The sequence below is a fragment of the Electrona antarctica genome (assembly GCF_951216825.1).
Source record: "Electrona antarctica genome assembly, chromosome: 11".
Taxonomy (NCBI): Eukaryota; Metazoa; Chordata; class Actinopteri; order Myctophiformes; family Myctophidae; genus Electrona; species Electrona antarctica.
In genome coordinates, this window is record NC_136792.1 from 38,673,962 (window position 1) to 38,689,956 (window position 15,995).

Sequence of the window (15,995 nt, forward strand, 5' to 3'; positions counted from 1 at the left end):
TGTATAATATTTCTTGATCGCATCTTGTCTTGATTGTTTAACCATGACATCATGGGCCGCTATGCTTGATAACAGACTTGATAAGCCCCAAAGATTATTGATAACGGGTACTCAATAGTCAATAAGCTTGTTATCGGATCTTTTCGGGTATCGGTTATTGAGCTCCATCCCTACCGCTTAGTAATAATGCTTAAAACAACTAGGAGCTATAGCAAAGAAGCTAAAGTAATAGAAAATCATGAAAGCAATAATACAAGATAAGGAGAGTGTTTTTTTATTATGGTGGGATGGGGTGGGTTGTTTTGGGTTGTGTTGAACGGGCACAGATGGCCACACTGGGATGGCCACAGTGTGCCAAGGTCACCAGGATCTAGGTTGACGTGACTACTACTGCTGATACACAGCCCTACTGGCCAATCAGAACCACTGAAATCCAGGTCACAGCCAATAGAGGTGGAACATACCGTAGAGTAAAATGTAGTGCATTGTGTTTTTAGAGGTGGAACATACCGTAGAGTAAAATGTAGTGCATTGTGTTTTTCAGTTCACAGCTGGGCCTGAGAGACACGTCACAGAGGACGTAAGTCTCTAAGATAAGAAGAGACTCCTCCTTTCATTAATAAATTGACATCTGAGGCATTTAGAATGAGTGAGCCGACCACCCAAACAAACATATGGTTCCCGCAGCCTGTCTTTCGGGAACATGGATCCCATGTATAATTATTACTGTACATATCCTTTTATATAGGCTACTGTACTTTTTACATTTCTGCTGTCAATATATATTTTTTGATCAAAGTTTCTTTATTAATTTTTCAAGTCACATGAGTCAAAAATAGCATACAAATGTTTTGAACTTTTTTTTACCCCTCCCTCCCCCCAGAGTTCCCGCTCTGAAAGAGCCACAACCCCGGTATCTTGTACCATTAACAATGAAATAAAAGGCACATACAAATATACATATACATATTCAAAAATAGAAGAAATTAATCAAATATTAGACACAATATGCAAACAAATAATAATAATAACAATTGCTGTCAATATTTTGCGACAGAAACAGTGAGTAGAGAGACTGAAAAGGTGGAAAAGAGAGGGTGGATGACATGCAGCAAAGAGCCTTGTGTTGGATTCGTGCCCAGGCTGGCTGTGGGAAAGACTATGACCGCATATACAGCATGTAGTACTGTAAAAGCTCTTCCAGGGTGAGCCAGCGGGTGCCCCAGCGGGTGCCCCACACAAGGGAACTTTGTCCCTCTTCTATCTGCCTCTCCTCTGCTTCCTCTCTCAGAGGAGTGAGAGGGAGATATGTTGTAAATCAATGTTCTTACTGACAAGCGGGTAGTCAGCTTTCAAGGTAATTGGAATTTGACTCTCTGCATCCTGGGTACATGAACAGTGTTCTAAACAAATGTTTTTTTGTTTGTTTGATTGACTGGAAATGACTGGCAAAATCACTCGGTGTGGTACAGCCTCCTACAGAAAGCTGAGAACGCCACAGCGTATAGGGCCTTAGTCCTACTCCTCCTCCCAGCCAACACTCCCCACTGACAGGTGGTTACCCCCCCAGAGAGGACGTATAGGGCCTTAGTCCTACTCCTCCTCCCAGCCAACACTCCCCACTGACAGGTGGTTACCCCCCCAGAGAGGACGTATAGGGCCTTAGTCCTACTCCTCCTCCCAGCCAACACTCCCCACTGACAGGTGGTTACCCCCCCAGAGAGGACGTATAGGGCCTTAGTCCTACTCCTCCTCCCAGCCAACACTCCCCACTGACAGGTGGTTACCCCCCCAGAGAGGACGTATAGGGCCTTAGTCCTACTCCTCCTCCCAGCCAACACTCCCCACTGACAGGTAGTTACCCCCCCCCCCCCCCCCCCCCAGAGAGGACGTACAGGGCCTTAGTCCTACTCCTCCTCCCAGCCAACACTCCCCACTGACAGGTGGTTACCCCCCCAGAGAGGACGTATAGGGCCTTAGTCCTACTCCTCCTCCCAGCCAACACTCCCCACTGACAGGTGGTTACCCCCCCCCCCCCCCCCCCCCCCCCGCCCAGAGAGGACGTACAGGGCCTTAGTCCTACTCCTCCTCCCAGCCAACACTCCCCACTGACAGGTAGTTACCCCCCCCCCCCCCCCCCCAGAGAGGACGTACAGGGCCTTAGTCCTACTCCTCCTCCCAGCCAACACTCCCCACTGACAGGTAGTTACCCCCCCCCCCCCCCCCCCCAGAGAGGACGTACAGGGCCTTAGTCCTACTCCTCCTCCCAGCCAACACTCCCCACTGACAGGTAGTTACCCCCCCCCCCCCCCCCCAGAGAGGACGTATAGGGCCTTAGTCCTACTCCTCCCAGCCAACACTCCCCACTGACAGGTAGTTACCTCCCCTCTTGATTTACATCAAAAGGGCATGTGAGCTCAAACCCACAATTCAACATTTTGGTTTTAAGATGTTGATATTCATTTTGTATTCATCCTTAGGACCCCAAATCACACCTTGGAAAGCATGAGTGTCTATTTCAAACAAAGTGTTTTTTGACTGGGGGGTCATATTTTGACAGCAGGAATTTGACCCCCCCAGTATTAGGATGTATTAGGATGTTCATATTCATTCATCAGCCAACACTCCCCACTGACAGGTAGTACCCCCCAGAGAGGACGTATAGGGCTTTAGTCCTACTCCTCCTCCCAGCCAACACTCCCCACTGACAGGTAGTAACCCCCCCCCCCAGAGAGGACGTATAGGGCTTTAGTCCTACTCCTCCTCCCAGCCAACACTCCCCACTATACGCGTATTATTAACTGATTCGAAACGTTTCGAAAGTAGTGAAAATAGCAGATAGCCTATATAAGCTCACAGAGTGCGATGTGACGTGTTTTGAGTGATATTTTTGCATGTTCGACACTGTCATACGACAAAGTAAATAAAACTAGCGGGAATGTGTGTGCATAATCTCACGGAAATCACACGCTGTGTTCATGATTTGAGGCATTTAGTACGAAATGGACCAATTCTGCAAACTTTGGAAGGCAATCTTAGTCAATCGGGATGGAATATGGGGAAGTGGACAGGTCTGATCACATGACTATAGTGTATACTGATTTGCGTGATGTATGGATACAATGTGTACGAGTAATATAAAGAAATGTTTTGCAGAAATCAGCCTCATGTTTGTAGTGCATTGTGTTACCTGGAGTTGAGGTGGTCCTGACAGCCTCGCACCTCAGTAGAAGAGGGGTGACCTCCGTCCAGGAGTTGTTGGACTATCTCGTTGACATCCAGGATCCTCCCCATTAGGCTGTTCATCTCTTGGTCCAGACTCTCAAACCTACATTAAGGAGAGAGACAGAGAGAGAGAGAGAGAGAGAGAGAGAGAGAGAGAGAGAGAGAGAGAGAGAGATGAGTAATGAAAGCTGTGTGATGAATCTTTCCAAACTAGCACATGTAAACATGGAACTGTGTAGCTAAGTGGGTCAAGCAGAAAGTTTGCACTGTACATATCGTTGCTGCTGGGAGGAAACCACCTAGGTAGGTTTTAGATTTTCTTTCCAAATTCAAATTTAGAACCAATTAAAAGTATTAAAAAGCACTTCAGACCAATCCTCTTAACTCAATTAGACCCTCAAACTGTCTGTTAAAGCAGCTAACTGGTCTGTGAATATTTCATATACTGTCAGCCGGTCCGTGGTAACAGAAAGGTTGGAAATGGGAATTTGGGAACCCCTGATGTAGGGATATGTGACCTAGCAGGTGCTCACACCAATGGCCCTGCGTGCCGATTAGCACGCCATCCGAGAAAGCCGTTGTGGATGGAATAAGTAAAAAATGCGATTTGAACATGATTCGAGAAGTATACAGAAGTATTGTTAGCCAAATTGAAAACACAGTGAACATAGCAGCCTGGTGATGTTTCCGACATTTAACTGTGGGACATGTTCTACATTTCCCATCATCCTACAATACAATAATCTAAAGATATCTCCACATGAAAAAAATAAAGTTAATTGCTGATCCGATGCACATACTGTATACTACTACACCATTCTCCCTCACATACTTTCTCTTGCTCTGTCTCACATCTCTGCTCCCTTTCTCTCTGTCTCTCTCTCTCTCTCTCTCATCAGCCAATCCCTCACCTATGTGCCACCACTTCCACATCCTCCAGTCTCTCCGGGACCTCCATTTTGTCCAACCACTGTTCTTTCTCGTCGATCCACAGCTCACAGGAGTTGACCTCGCTGAACATGCGGTAGACGGCCAGCGCGTCATGGAGCCACTGCTGCCTGAGCACAGCCACCTCTGACACCTCGGTATAAAGCTGCTCCACCTCACCCATACGCACCTGCACCTCCTACACAGGGAGGGACAGCGTATAGGAAACAAGGGGAGGACAAGAGAGAAGAAGTTGGGACGAGATGAGACAACAGAAGAGAAGAGAAGACAAAGATAAGGCAAGGTTAGAGTAGATAAGGGTAACCTCGCGTCACCAGACTTTCCACCTCAGAGGAAAGCCTGGTCTGTGATCCTAAATAGCCTGTGTGTTCCGGTGTAGGCGTGGTCTAGACCGGATGGGTAAATCTACAAACAAAAAAGAAGATAAAAACGTATTCCGGTTATGTAGTTCTTTGGTCCCTCCTGTTTGTTTGTAGTCTCACCAGTCGCTACGAGTTGGAATAAAAGATGGATATACCAAACAAATTATTCCAAGAAGTACTTGAAGAAACTTGTTGGATTTATAGGTCACAGCCATCAAGGCTTTTATTGGGTAGGCCCTAAAATAATGATGCCCTTGATCACGGGGAATTTGGGGTAAAATGTTTGTTCTGGCCTGATGACTATACAATCCAGTCACTACAACATGATGTAAGTTACCATCCCCTCCTGACCGGATCATACAACATGATGTAAGTTACCATCCCCTCCTGACCGGATCATACACCATGATGTAAGTTACCATCCCCTCCTGACCGGATCATACACCATGATGTAAGTTACCATCCCCTCCTGACCGGATCATACACCATGATGTAAGTTACCATCCCCTCCTGACCGGATCATACAACATGATGTAAGTTACCATCCCCTCCTGACAGGATCATACACCATGATGTAAGTTACCATCCCCTCCTGACAGGATCATACAACATGATGTAAGTTACCATCCCCTCCTGACCGGATCATACACCATGATGTAAGTTACCATCCCCTCCTGACAGGATCATACAACATGATGTAAGTTACCATCCCCTCCTGACCGGATCATACACCATGATGTAAGTTACCATCCCCTCCTGACAGGATCATACAACATGATGTAAGTTACCATCCCCTCCTGACAGGATCATACAACATGATGTAAGTTACCATCCCCTCCTGACAGGATCATACAACATGATGTAAGTTACCATCCCCTCCTGACCGGATCATACACCATGATGTAAGTTACCATCCCCTCCTGACAGGATCATACAACATGATGTAAGTTACCATCCCCTCCTGACCGGATCATACAACATGATGTAAGTTACCATCCCCTCCTGACAGGATCATACAACATGATGTAAGTTACCATCCCCTCCTGACCGGATCATACAACATGATGTAAGTTACCATCCCCTCCTGACCGGATCATACACCCGAAAATGGTATGTCTCCCACATGCAAGAATAAAGGTAAGGGAAAGAGTTTTGAGGGGAAGACAGGAGACAGGAGACAGGAGACAGGAGACAGGAGACAAAAGAGGGAGGACATTAGATCACAGGCAAGGAAACGAGGTGAGGGAGGAGAGCAGAGTCATTCTTTATCTCATCAAGTGATCTAGTCAAGGTCAAGGACAAGCAATCAACTACTCTCAGACCCTTCATCCACCTACCTCCTGATCGCGGTAATGCAGGGGCAGCGCCACCATGTGTTTCCGCAGCGTCACAACGTGTAGCCGGTGTTTGTCGATGGCCTCTCGGACGCCCCTGTGCTTCTTCAGCAGGGACTGCGTGGAGTACTCGTCGTGGCCAAAGTCCTCGCTGGACACCAGGCGGTAGGCGTCCTGCAGCCAGGCCAGCAGGTCGTCCTTCTCCGTGGAGAACTGGAAGAAGTTGAGCGCCTCCTGCAGGTGGCCGAGGCGCTGCGCGGCCTGGTCCTCCAGCCGCTTCCACTCGCCTTTGACCTCCATGATGCGCTCCTGTATTCCTGCCGTGCCGAAGCTCTTCTCGCTCAGGATCTGTTTGCCGCGCTTCATGGTGTTCTGGGGGAGGGGTTGACAAGAGTTTTGATTTATTTATTAGATCCCCATTAGCTCACTGTGTGATCACAGAAGCTACTCTTCCTGGAGTCTCAATCATATCAAAGAAACAACATATTTCATATTATTATTGTGATGCACCGAACACACGAACACGGACACAGAAAATATTTGGCCGAAAAACAATATGGCCGTCACGACGGACACAGAAGACACAAGCTAAGTTCCAAAAAATGTGGATGCCATTCCTTGCAGTACTACAATAGTTATGTTCTGTATATCTGGCTACGTATGTATATCTGCTATGGTGCAACCGTGCATCTTTCACCATTGAACTCATAATTTTCCCTGCTCTCTGACGGTCATCAATCCCACCCTTTCATTCCCTTGCTTTTTTTTTTTTTTTTTTTGTGCGTGTATGTGTCTCTTGTATAGTATGTAGTGTTAAATTTACTTTTCTGTCATTTGAAAATAATAGTGATTATTATTGAAGTTAGATTTTGCCATAATCATGTATTTTGCCATAATCAGGTAGCTTTAAAACAAAGGTACGACAGCAATGGCAATGGACAACTTGAGTGAACAAAAACAATTTTAACTTTATCAATAACAAAATTGTGCACCAGAATACATGGAAAAACATTAAAATCCCCTCCAGGGGGCATGCCTAATGAGTGAGTGAAATGTCTACGTACAGCCATTACATTAACACGGCATGTGATTATTACGACACAGTAGTGTCTTCCAGGGTTGTCTCCTTGTCTCTCATACACAGTCAGTCTCTAACTCTCTCCTTCCTTCCAGGGTTGTCTCCTTGTCTCTCATACACAGTTAGTCTCTAACTCTCTCCTTCCTTCAGGGTTGTCTCCTTGTCTCTCATACACAGTCAGTCTCTAACTCTCTCCTTCCTTCTATTCGTGTCCTGTCATTAAATGTCTCTGTAATCCACAAAGTCTCATTGTTACTTTCTTGTGTCAATTATGTTTGTATGCATCAGGATTCTCTGATGAAGGCTTAACGGCCCGAAACGTTGGTTTCATGTCTTAATCTGCGTCCTAAATAAAGTATTGGCACTTTGGCTATCAGTGTGTGCGGCCACTTTCTTGTTTTTTCAAGATTCCCTCTTCAATTTATTCTCCCGTGGAAAGGACTTTGGTGTGCGTAAGCATCCTCGCGCATAGCAATTATGCTTGTATCACCACTCAAAGGTTGTGATTTGAAATGTAAATGTTGGGTTTTCAGTGGCAGGTGCTTACTGGCACACAGTACATCCACAATTACACGTACACCATGGGTGTTAAATTGGCACCTTCTTTGCCAGCAGCCTCTGCTGCCCACGATGGTGTTCAATCCGAGATGATTTACGTAAGAAGAAAAGAATATATATTCTCAAGTATCTGTGATGTGACAGCTGATCTAAGCTATATCTCTCAGTAGTAGGACAGGCAGCTTAGCTGTGGGTACTGGAAAACAATGAATAGATGCCGGCACTGTGGGACTACAGAAGAAGGACATCCCACCACAAGAACTCGTAATAAGGGACGTAATATATGTTTGCCAGTTACAGTAGATACGGCTGTTGATTGTTGAATATTGTTGACACTTCCACAGCAGGAATGCCACATCCACTGCGATGGTTTCTACTCCCAAATAATTGGGAATCTCTGTGCTGAAGCGCACTTGCGTACTGCACACGCACGCACGCACGCACGCACGCACGCACGTCACTCACCTGCAGCAGTGAGCGGTGAGCGAGCAGTTCCCCAGCCAGCGTTTTGTGTTTTTGCAGTAACCTCAGGACACTGCTCAGGTCCTTCCCACAGCCCTGGGCTCCCAGGATGGAGCTCTTCTCTCTGATCCAAGCCTCAGACTCTTCCAGCTCCTAACAGGACAACCAAAAAGATGATTTGTAAGTTCATGCATGCATGTGTGCAGTGCACTGCACATGTGTCAGTTCAGCATTGTGCTAGCCAATGATGTACTGAATACATTCAATAAGCTGGGATGGGCACCTCTGATGGTGTAGACTGTAGAGGGCCGCTAGGTTTTTACACACCTGCCCTCTCAGTATACTGTAAACCACATCGCTAACATACAGTAGCCCATAATAGTCACAAATGTAATAATCAAGGGATATTAACAATGATTATTCAGTGTATAAACAATAAACATTTGTATTTAATTTCAAATGCATTTAGTATTAATACAAATATTTACTTCAAATGTGTGCAAATCTTTGAATATATATTCTTTCACAGCGAACGTTTTAACTCTTGTCTCGTTTTAACGTTTGAGATGGGAGGTCGGCGGGCAAATAATATAATTTACCATTTGTCAGACTTCTGATTGGTCCCTGACTGACAAACCAGCAGGCTCTTTCTGCCTTGTTTTGTCCTGGTTCCGCCTTGTTTATGTTGAATTTGCTAAAACATAATTTTTGGAAAAAACTAAAAACAAACATGTTATGCCCAGTCACCATGCTGCACCTGTTCCTTTTCATTGACACCAAGTTTAAAAGAAGAATTGAATGCCCAGAATATCAATACGAAGCAACTGAAAAACACGTTATTTCAATGGTAGTAGAGAGGGAAAGGACTTTTGTCCAACCACAAAACCAATGGGTGCGAAGAGAGGCACAACCACAGGCAGGACTTAACAAAGGATGAATTGTGGGGCTCCTTGACATGACAAGGTTTGAGAACCACTGAAATAGAAACATAGGTCTTTCAGAAAACTGTCAGGATTTAGAAGATTTAGTTTTATTTTTTCATCAGCCTCAGGTTTTAAATATGGGTTAAAATGTACCAGAAGGTCAGAGTAAAGTGTCCCCACCTGAAAGAAGGCCCACAGTTTTCTGGACTCCTCCAGCTCAGCGTGTCTTTTAGCAGCCAGCTGTTTGAGCTCCTCCAGACATGAAGAGACATGGTTGACACGGTTACAGATCACCTGGGGGTCACAGGGCTGGTAACCTAGGCAATGGGTGAATAAACATATCAATTGAAACGCAAGAAATGCAATTCAATTATTCCAGTACACAGCACAATGTGTTCATTTGACTCTGGAAGTTTATACTTTCAGAATTAAATGAACACTGATGATTTTGCTATGCAGCACTGTGTAGATACGTACGTGTATACATACTTTAAAACAAGTTATAGAATACTACGACTACATTTACATACAGTAGACTTCATATTGAATGTGAAAAAAAGAAGAAAATAATAATTATATATATAACCGTTTTGACTATTGTCTTAAGGTGCTTGAAGATGCTGTGCGTGAAGTATACCAACCGCATATGTGTACGCGTGTGCGCGTTAAGATCTCACCCTCAATGGTGGTGAATTTGAGTGCGGCGTCATTGAGTGTCTGGACTCTCTCGGCCTGCGAGTGCGGCGTCATTGAGTGTCTGGACTCTCTCGGCCTGCACGGTGATGTCAGCCTCCTGGAGGCTGTGTTTCTGCAGCAGGTCGTCCACCTCCAGCAGATGTTTACCAAAGTCCTTGGACAGCAGCTGGACCTGAGGGACACACAGTAGTGTTGATTTCGTCGCCTAAAACTAAGACGAAAAATGTTCGCAGACGCCACTGTCGAAAACTAAATGGAAACTAAATGAAAACTAAGCTATGATGACTAAAACTCTCTCTCTCTCTCTCTCTCTCTCTCTCTCTCTCTCTCTCTCTCTAATTGCTTTTTCTCAAGTCTCTATCATAATCAGAATAATCGTTATTGTCACATCACAATTTTAAAGTAAAAAATTCACACCTGATTGAAGTGAAGTGAGGGGTGCTCTTATTATTATCATGCATCAGGGGACAAAAGCTGTATCAAAAAGTGGGTGAAATTTGGTTTTGTGCATAGTTCCCATCAAGATAACAAAGAAAACAAAGGAGAGAGAGGGGGGGGGGGGGGGGGGGGGGTTAAGGAGATCAAGTCAGGGAAGAAATAAGTTTGAGCACTTTTACCACAAAAAAAAGGGTTTCATATATTTTTAAACTTGTTCCACAAACAGTACACTCATAGCGTCTCTCTTAGATTATTTAAAAACGACACAGCCGTGGGGGCCTCTCTTATCTTATTTAAATACCAATGTCAAGTTCAACACACGCACGCACGCACGCACGCACGCACGCACGCACGCACGCACGCACGCACGCACGCACGCACGCACGCACGCACGCACGCACGCACGCACACCCTTCTCCTTTTCTCTCTCTCTCTCTCTCCCTCTCTCCCCTCTCTCTCCCTCTCCCTCTCCCTCTCTCTCTCTCTCTCTCTCCCCTCTCTCTCTCTCTCTCTCTCTCTCTCTCCCTCTCTCTCTCTCTCTCTCCCTCTCTCTCTCTCTCTCTCTCCCTCTCTCTCTCTCTCTCTCTCTCTCTCTCTCTCCCTCCCTCTCTCCCTCTCTCCCTCTCTCTCTCTCTCTCTCTCTCTCTCTCTCTCCCTCTCTCTCTCTCTCTCTCTCTCTCTCTCTCCCTCCCTCCCTCTCTCCCTCTCTCCCTCTCTCTCTCTCTCTCTCTCTCTCTCCCTCTCTCTCTCTCCCTCTCTCCCTCTCTCTCTCTCTCTCTCTCTCTCTCTCTCCCTCTCTCTCCCCACCTGCGTGTCCTCCATCCAGTCGATCATGTAGACCATGTCCTGGAAGGTCTTCTGCAGAGCGAGGTTCTTCTCCAGGCGGGCCTTCCTCCCGACCACCAGCTCCTTCAGCAGGCTCCACTGGCCCAGGATGTTCTCCTTGCGCGCCGAGATGCGCCGGATGTCGTAGTATCCCTCCGTCTCCATCTCGGAGGCCAGCTCCACCACCACGCCGATGCGCTCCTCGTACGAGGCGATGTCCGCCTCGATGGCCTCGTGCTTCTTCATGGCCGCCTCCACGGCCGGCAGGTCGTAGCCGAAGTTGTCCTGGAGAGAGGAGGGGGGGGGGGGGGAGAGTTGATTTTGTTGAATGTTCGTCGACTACCTTTTTCCACTGACGAAAACTAAATGGAAACTAAATGACTAATGCTAAATATATTGACAAAAAAAAAAAAACTAGACTAATGATAGGAAGGAACTGGCGGACAAGAGATCCAGTATAAGTCATTTTACACTTGGTTGCATGCTGAAAATAGCTCTACAGAAAATAGATCTACCGTAGGCTACAAGCTCACAACGCGTCGCGCTGTGACACGTTCTGAGCTTGTACTGTAGATCGGCAATTTTCAGCAAGTGTAAAATCATCAGTCATTACGACAGCATCAAGGCCCACCAAAATACATTTTAGTCGACTAAATCAACTGTAGATTTAGTCAACTAAAATCTTATGATATTTAGTCGACTAAAACTACACTAACACTAAAACATTCCAGGTGACTAAAATGTGACTAAAACTAAATTAAAACTATTCAAGAGACTATGACTAAAACTAAATTCAATATTTGCTGTCAAAAGAGGAGGGAGAGTTGGAAAACACAGAGGGGAGACGGGGGCAGGATGGGAAAGGAATAGTCAGGTGCACTGGATGTCCTTGCGGTCGGGCAGAAACCTCTTATCTCCATATTCTAACCTTCTAACCCAGCTTTGAGGGTCTGTGTAATCACAAACATTGAAGACAAAAGTGTATAAGCACAAACATTGAAGACAAAAGTGTATAAGCACAAACATTGAAGACAAAAGTGTATAAGCACAAACATTGAAGACAAAAGTGTATAAGCACAAACATTGAAGACAAAAGTGAGAAAGCAAACCACACCACTCACACCAAATGGCCACCATTTTTAGCTGGACTCGACAATAATTAAAAAATAATTAACAATAATTATCACTACGAGTAAATTGAATCAGTTATTGAAATTAAATTGGGATAAAAAGATTAAACAATTGGAGAAAAATATAGAATTCTGGAGCACTTTGCCTATTTCAATGGCTGGGCGCATAAATGCTATAAAAATGGTAACTTTGCCTAGATTTTTATATATATTCCAGTCAATTCCAATAAGTATCCCTCAATACTATTTCAAAAAATTGGACTCTATCATTTCATCCTTTATCTGGTTTGGTAAAACTCCTAGAATAGCTAGGCCACATCTATGCAAAAGTAAGAACGAAGGAGGATTTGGACTTCCTCAATTCCGGTTATACTATATGGCGGCCCATTTAAACTTTTTTTATCTATGGTATGACTGCTATCCTGGATGTAATCTGGAGAATATGCCTTCATGGCTTAGTATCGAGCATTCATCCTGTTCTGGGTCGTGTCTTCCTGCATTACTTAATAGTCCTATTAAGATCAAGAAAAGTACTTATGGACATAACCCCATAATTCAAAATTCTCTGAAAGTATGGTCTCAGATCTTGGCATTGACAAAGGCTCCTAAAATGTATTTGGATTCTCCTATATGTTCCAATCCGGCTTTTCAGCCAGGATTGGCGGACCCGGTTTTTATGTCATGGAAGGGAAAGGGTATTGTGAACTTACGAAATGTATACTTTAATCAAGGTCGTGGTCAAGGTTATCTTGCCTCTTTCCAACAGTTGCGAGAATCCTTCCAGCTCCCATCATCGCATTTCTTCCGTTACTTGCAATTGAGACATTTTCTTAGAACACATATCCCACAGTATGAACAACAACCCAGTCATCCAGTTTTGGACAGTTTCTTCAACATTGAGCCCTTTGAAAAAGGTGCAGTCTCTCAATTTTATGACACCTTGCAGGCCGTGGTCAGCCCATCATCATGCTTGTTTAAGGACAATTGGCAAAGAGAATTGGGCATAGAGATTTCAGATGGAGTATGGGAGGACTGTATCGCCAACATTCACCATAGCTCTATCAATGTTAGGCACGCTCTGATTCAATTTAAGATTGTTCATAGGCTGCACTATTCCCCAACTAAATTAAACACCGGCACCTCTAGTTGCACTCTTCGGTGTGGTGGAACCAGATCAGGTTCAGAACAAATATGAGGCACGGGCCATTTCGCTCGCTACACTGCTAGCTAGGAAGTTAATACTACAGGCCTGGAAGTCGGATAAACCTCCGACAGTTGATATGTGGCTAAGGGAGCTGGGAGGAGTGCTGCATTTGGAGAAAATTAGATTTACCCTGTCGAAAAGGGAACCCTTGTTTCAAAGAATCTGGTCACCCATTATTGAGATGCTTGTTGTGTTGGACTGAAGTGATTGAAACGATATTGTTCTGCCCCGTAATGTCATCTAATTACTGTAAATGTTTTTTTAGATTGTGTTGTGATGTTTCTGTCCTCGGAGTGCGGTGTAGTCATCAGCCATGTCGGTTATTATTTTATTGTTTTTGTCTTTTTCTTTGACGGTTATGTTTTGTCTCTTTTTATTGTAAGTCTTGTCTTGTTTATATGTTTCTGCTATTTTTTTTTTTTACCAATCTGTAACTGTAACTACTGAAATGCCTGTATACAAAAAATTCATAATAAACAGATGTTTAAAAAAAAACAAAAAACAAAAAAACAATAATTATCACTAATAAAAAGGAACTCATTATGCACACAGCTGTACTGTAACTGGATTACTCGCTCTGTGTTGAATGTGTGTTGTTAAAGGGGGAGGATCAGCTCAATCCTTACATGTTTCTGTATTGTAGCATAAAAGGAAGTCCTGGTATGCTACATATGTTTATAAAGGAAGTCCTGGTATGCTACATATGTTTATAAAGGAAGTCCTGGTATGCTACATATGTTCTTTTCAACCCTCTGGAAAAAGTAATCAATAGGTTGAAAACAACCTTTTAAAGCAGGTTTTCAGTCAGCCTGCCTGAGACTGAATATAGATGCGCGTTTATGATGGGGAACGCGCATGCACGTTTAACATGGAGGTGCGTTCAAGATGATGTTGTTGTCTGTTACGGTCTAAATCCAGGGAGAACGAAATTGACCTGTTTCTATGTTGTTGTTGAAGACTACAAGATTTCATCATAGTGAGCTACAATAGATGGAAGTTGTCGTACTGCAGCAGCAGGACAATTAAAATACATAATAATATTAAAGTCAAATAAATAAATAAATAAAAGTAACGCAAAAGTGTTCTATTAATGTAACTAGTTGCTTTTATTTATTGTAAAATCATTAAAAAACTTTGACAAAAAAAAAGAAAGAAAACTAGTTGCTTTTATAATGCAGTCACTATACTTTTGAAAGCAGTAACTAGTAACTAGTTACAAGTGTAAAGTAAGTAATACCTCTTACCTGCGATACCAGTCGCTGGTTCTCATTCAGCCAGGCTTGTCTCATGGTGGTTTTGTGATCGAATCGCTGAGCCAACAGCTCCAGCTTCTCCTGACGAATCAGCTCCTTGCGCAGAGCCACACCCCTCTCATGCTCCGCCTTTTCAAGCCTTTCCCACGCCTAGTGGGATAATTAACACATATATTATAATAATATTAACTCACTATGCTCACACAAATTTGCATTCGTTTTTTCTGTAGTGCCTAAATTGTAAATTGTGAGTAACTGATAACTGATAATAGTAGCAGTAGTGGATTTTCTTTTTTTTGTTTTAACCCATTTAGGCCTGACGTCGAAATATTAAAAATGTCTTCTAAATGGTGACAATTTTCTGAAAAACCTCATGTTTCTGTATCAGTGGTGCTCAATATTTCATGTCAAGGACCCCAAACATGATATGGCCACCGACCCCCATCTGAAAATAATAAATATGTTGTTCTAGGAACGTCTCAGAAGCAAAGATTTGAGTTAAAAAAGAATATAGATTCAAAGATTTGAGCCACATTTTCAAGATTTTTCAAAAATAGCAGACCTACAAGCTCGTATGAGCTTGTAGATCTGCTATTTTTCAATAGCTAAATCATAATATAATGTTTAAAACACCAAAAGGGGTTCCCGCCCAAAATGGGTTAAACCTAAGGTTAAGGTTTTACCTTATTTATGTCAGAGACGAGTTTCCCATCACGAGGCACATACGGTTTCTGGTTGTTGGCTCTCAGTTTGCTTTGGATGGTGAATAGAAGCACTTCGAGGTTCCCCTTCTCCTGGAACCTACAGTGAGAAGGAGAGAAGAAAGGGAGGGAGAGACCGTTTCATTAGGAATCCAATATTATTTAAAACCTTTCAATTTGGTTTGAAAATACGCAAAAAATGGGTTCAGGTTGGATGGGAATCTAAGTGCGTTTTCTGTATCTTCTTATAACTGGGCTTGGCTCTTGATGCATATCTAGAAGGATAACCTTGGTCTTCGTGTCCAAGGGTACGATTAAGGAAAATCACTTGGAAATGTCAAGTACTACCATGAACACATATTCACACGTGTTTACATGTTACTTGACTTGATATGATATAGCCCTGGCAGAGTAGTTCTGGAGTAGTTCAAACGGATTGTGTGCACCTGGTTTTTCCCTAGTGGGACTGATTGAGGGTAGCTACTGGGATGTAAGTCGGGACTTGATCACTCCCGGCTGGGTCGCCTGAGTGAGGGGTATGATGTTGAGAGACCCGAAACCCCGTTGACCTCAGGATACATCACTGAGGATACGTCCCAGGTGCATCCATGCAATGTTTTTTTTAATGATGTAACCAAGTCTGTCAAACAGGAGCTACAGTTGTTCCTTTGATTTTGCTTGGTATATTTTGGTCCAGACCAGCACCCTTCTTTTGTTATTAGGATTTACATAATGTAAAAAAAGATATTGTACTAACATACATATTTTCATTTAAACTATGATGCCTCTTTAACTGTTATACTAAAAACTAGTCATTTTGCTGTTGCTATGCTGCCTCCCACCACAATGTGTGATTCC

The 15,995-nt window shown here is 43.8% G+C and overlaps 1 protein-coding gene across 1 annotated transcript in view; it reads right to left on the reverse strand.

The window, feature by feature from the left end:
- The window catches only part of sptbn4b (spectrin, beta, non-erythrocytic 4b), a gene marked incomplete at both ends in the record, with an annotated part of 107,639 nt that overhangs the window by 74,854 nt on the left and 16,790 nt on the right, over nt 1-15,995 (reverse strand). Inside the window, 10 exon segments of the mRNA XM_079514193.1 lie at nt 3,191-3,328; nt 4,137-4,351; nt 5,873-6,241; nt 7,971-8,120; nt 9,071-9,207; nt 9,568-9,637; nt 9,639-9,758; nt 10,832-11,134; nt 14,428-14,586; nt 15,120-15,237. Of these exon segments, the coding sequence (XP_079370319.1) occupies nt 3,191-3,328; nt 4,137-4,351; nt 5,873-6,241; nt 7,971-8,120; nt 9,071-9,207; nt 9,568-9,637; nt 9,639-9,758; nt 10,832-11,134; nt 14,428-14,586; nt 15,120-15,237 (1,779 nt within the window).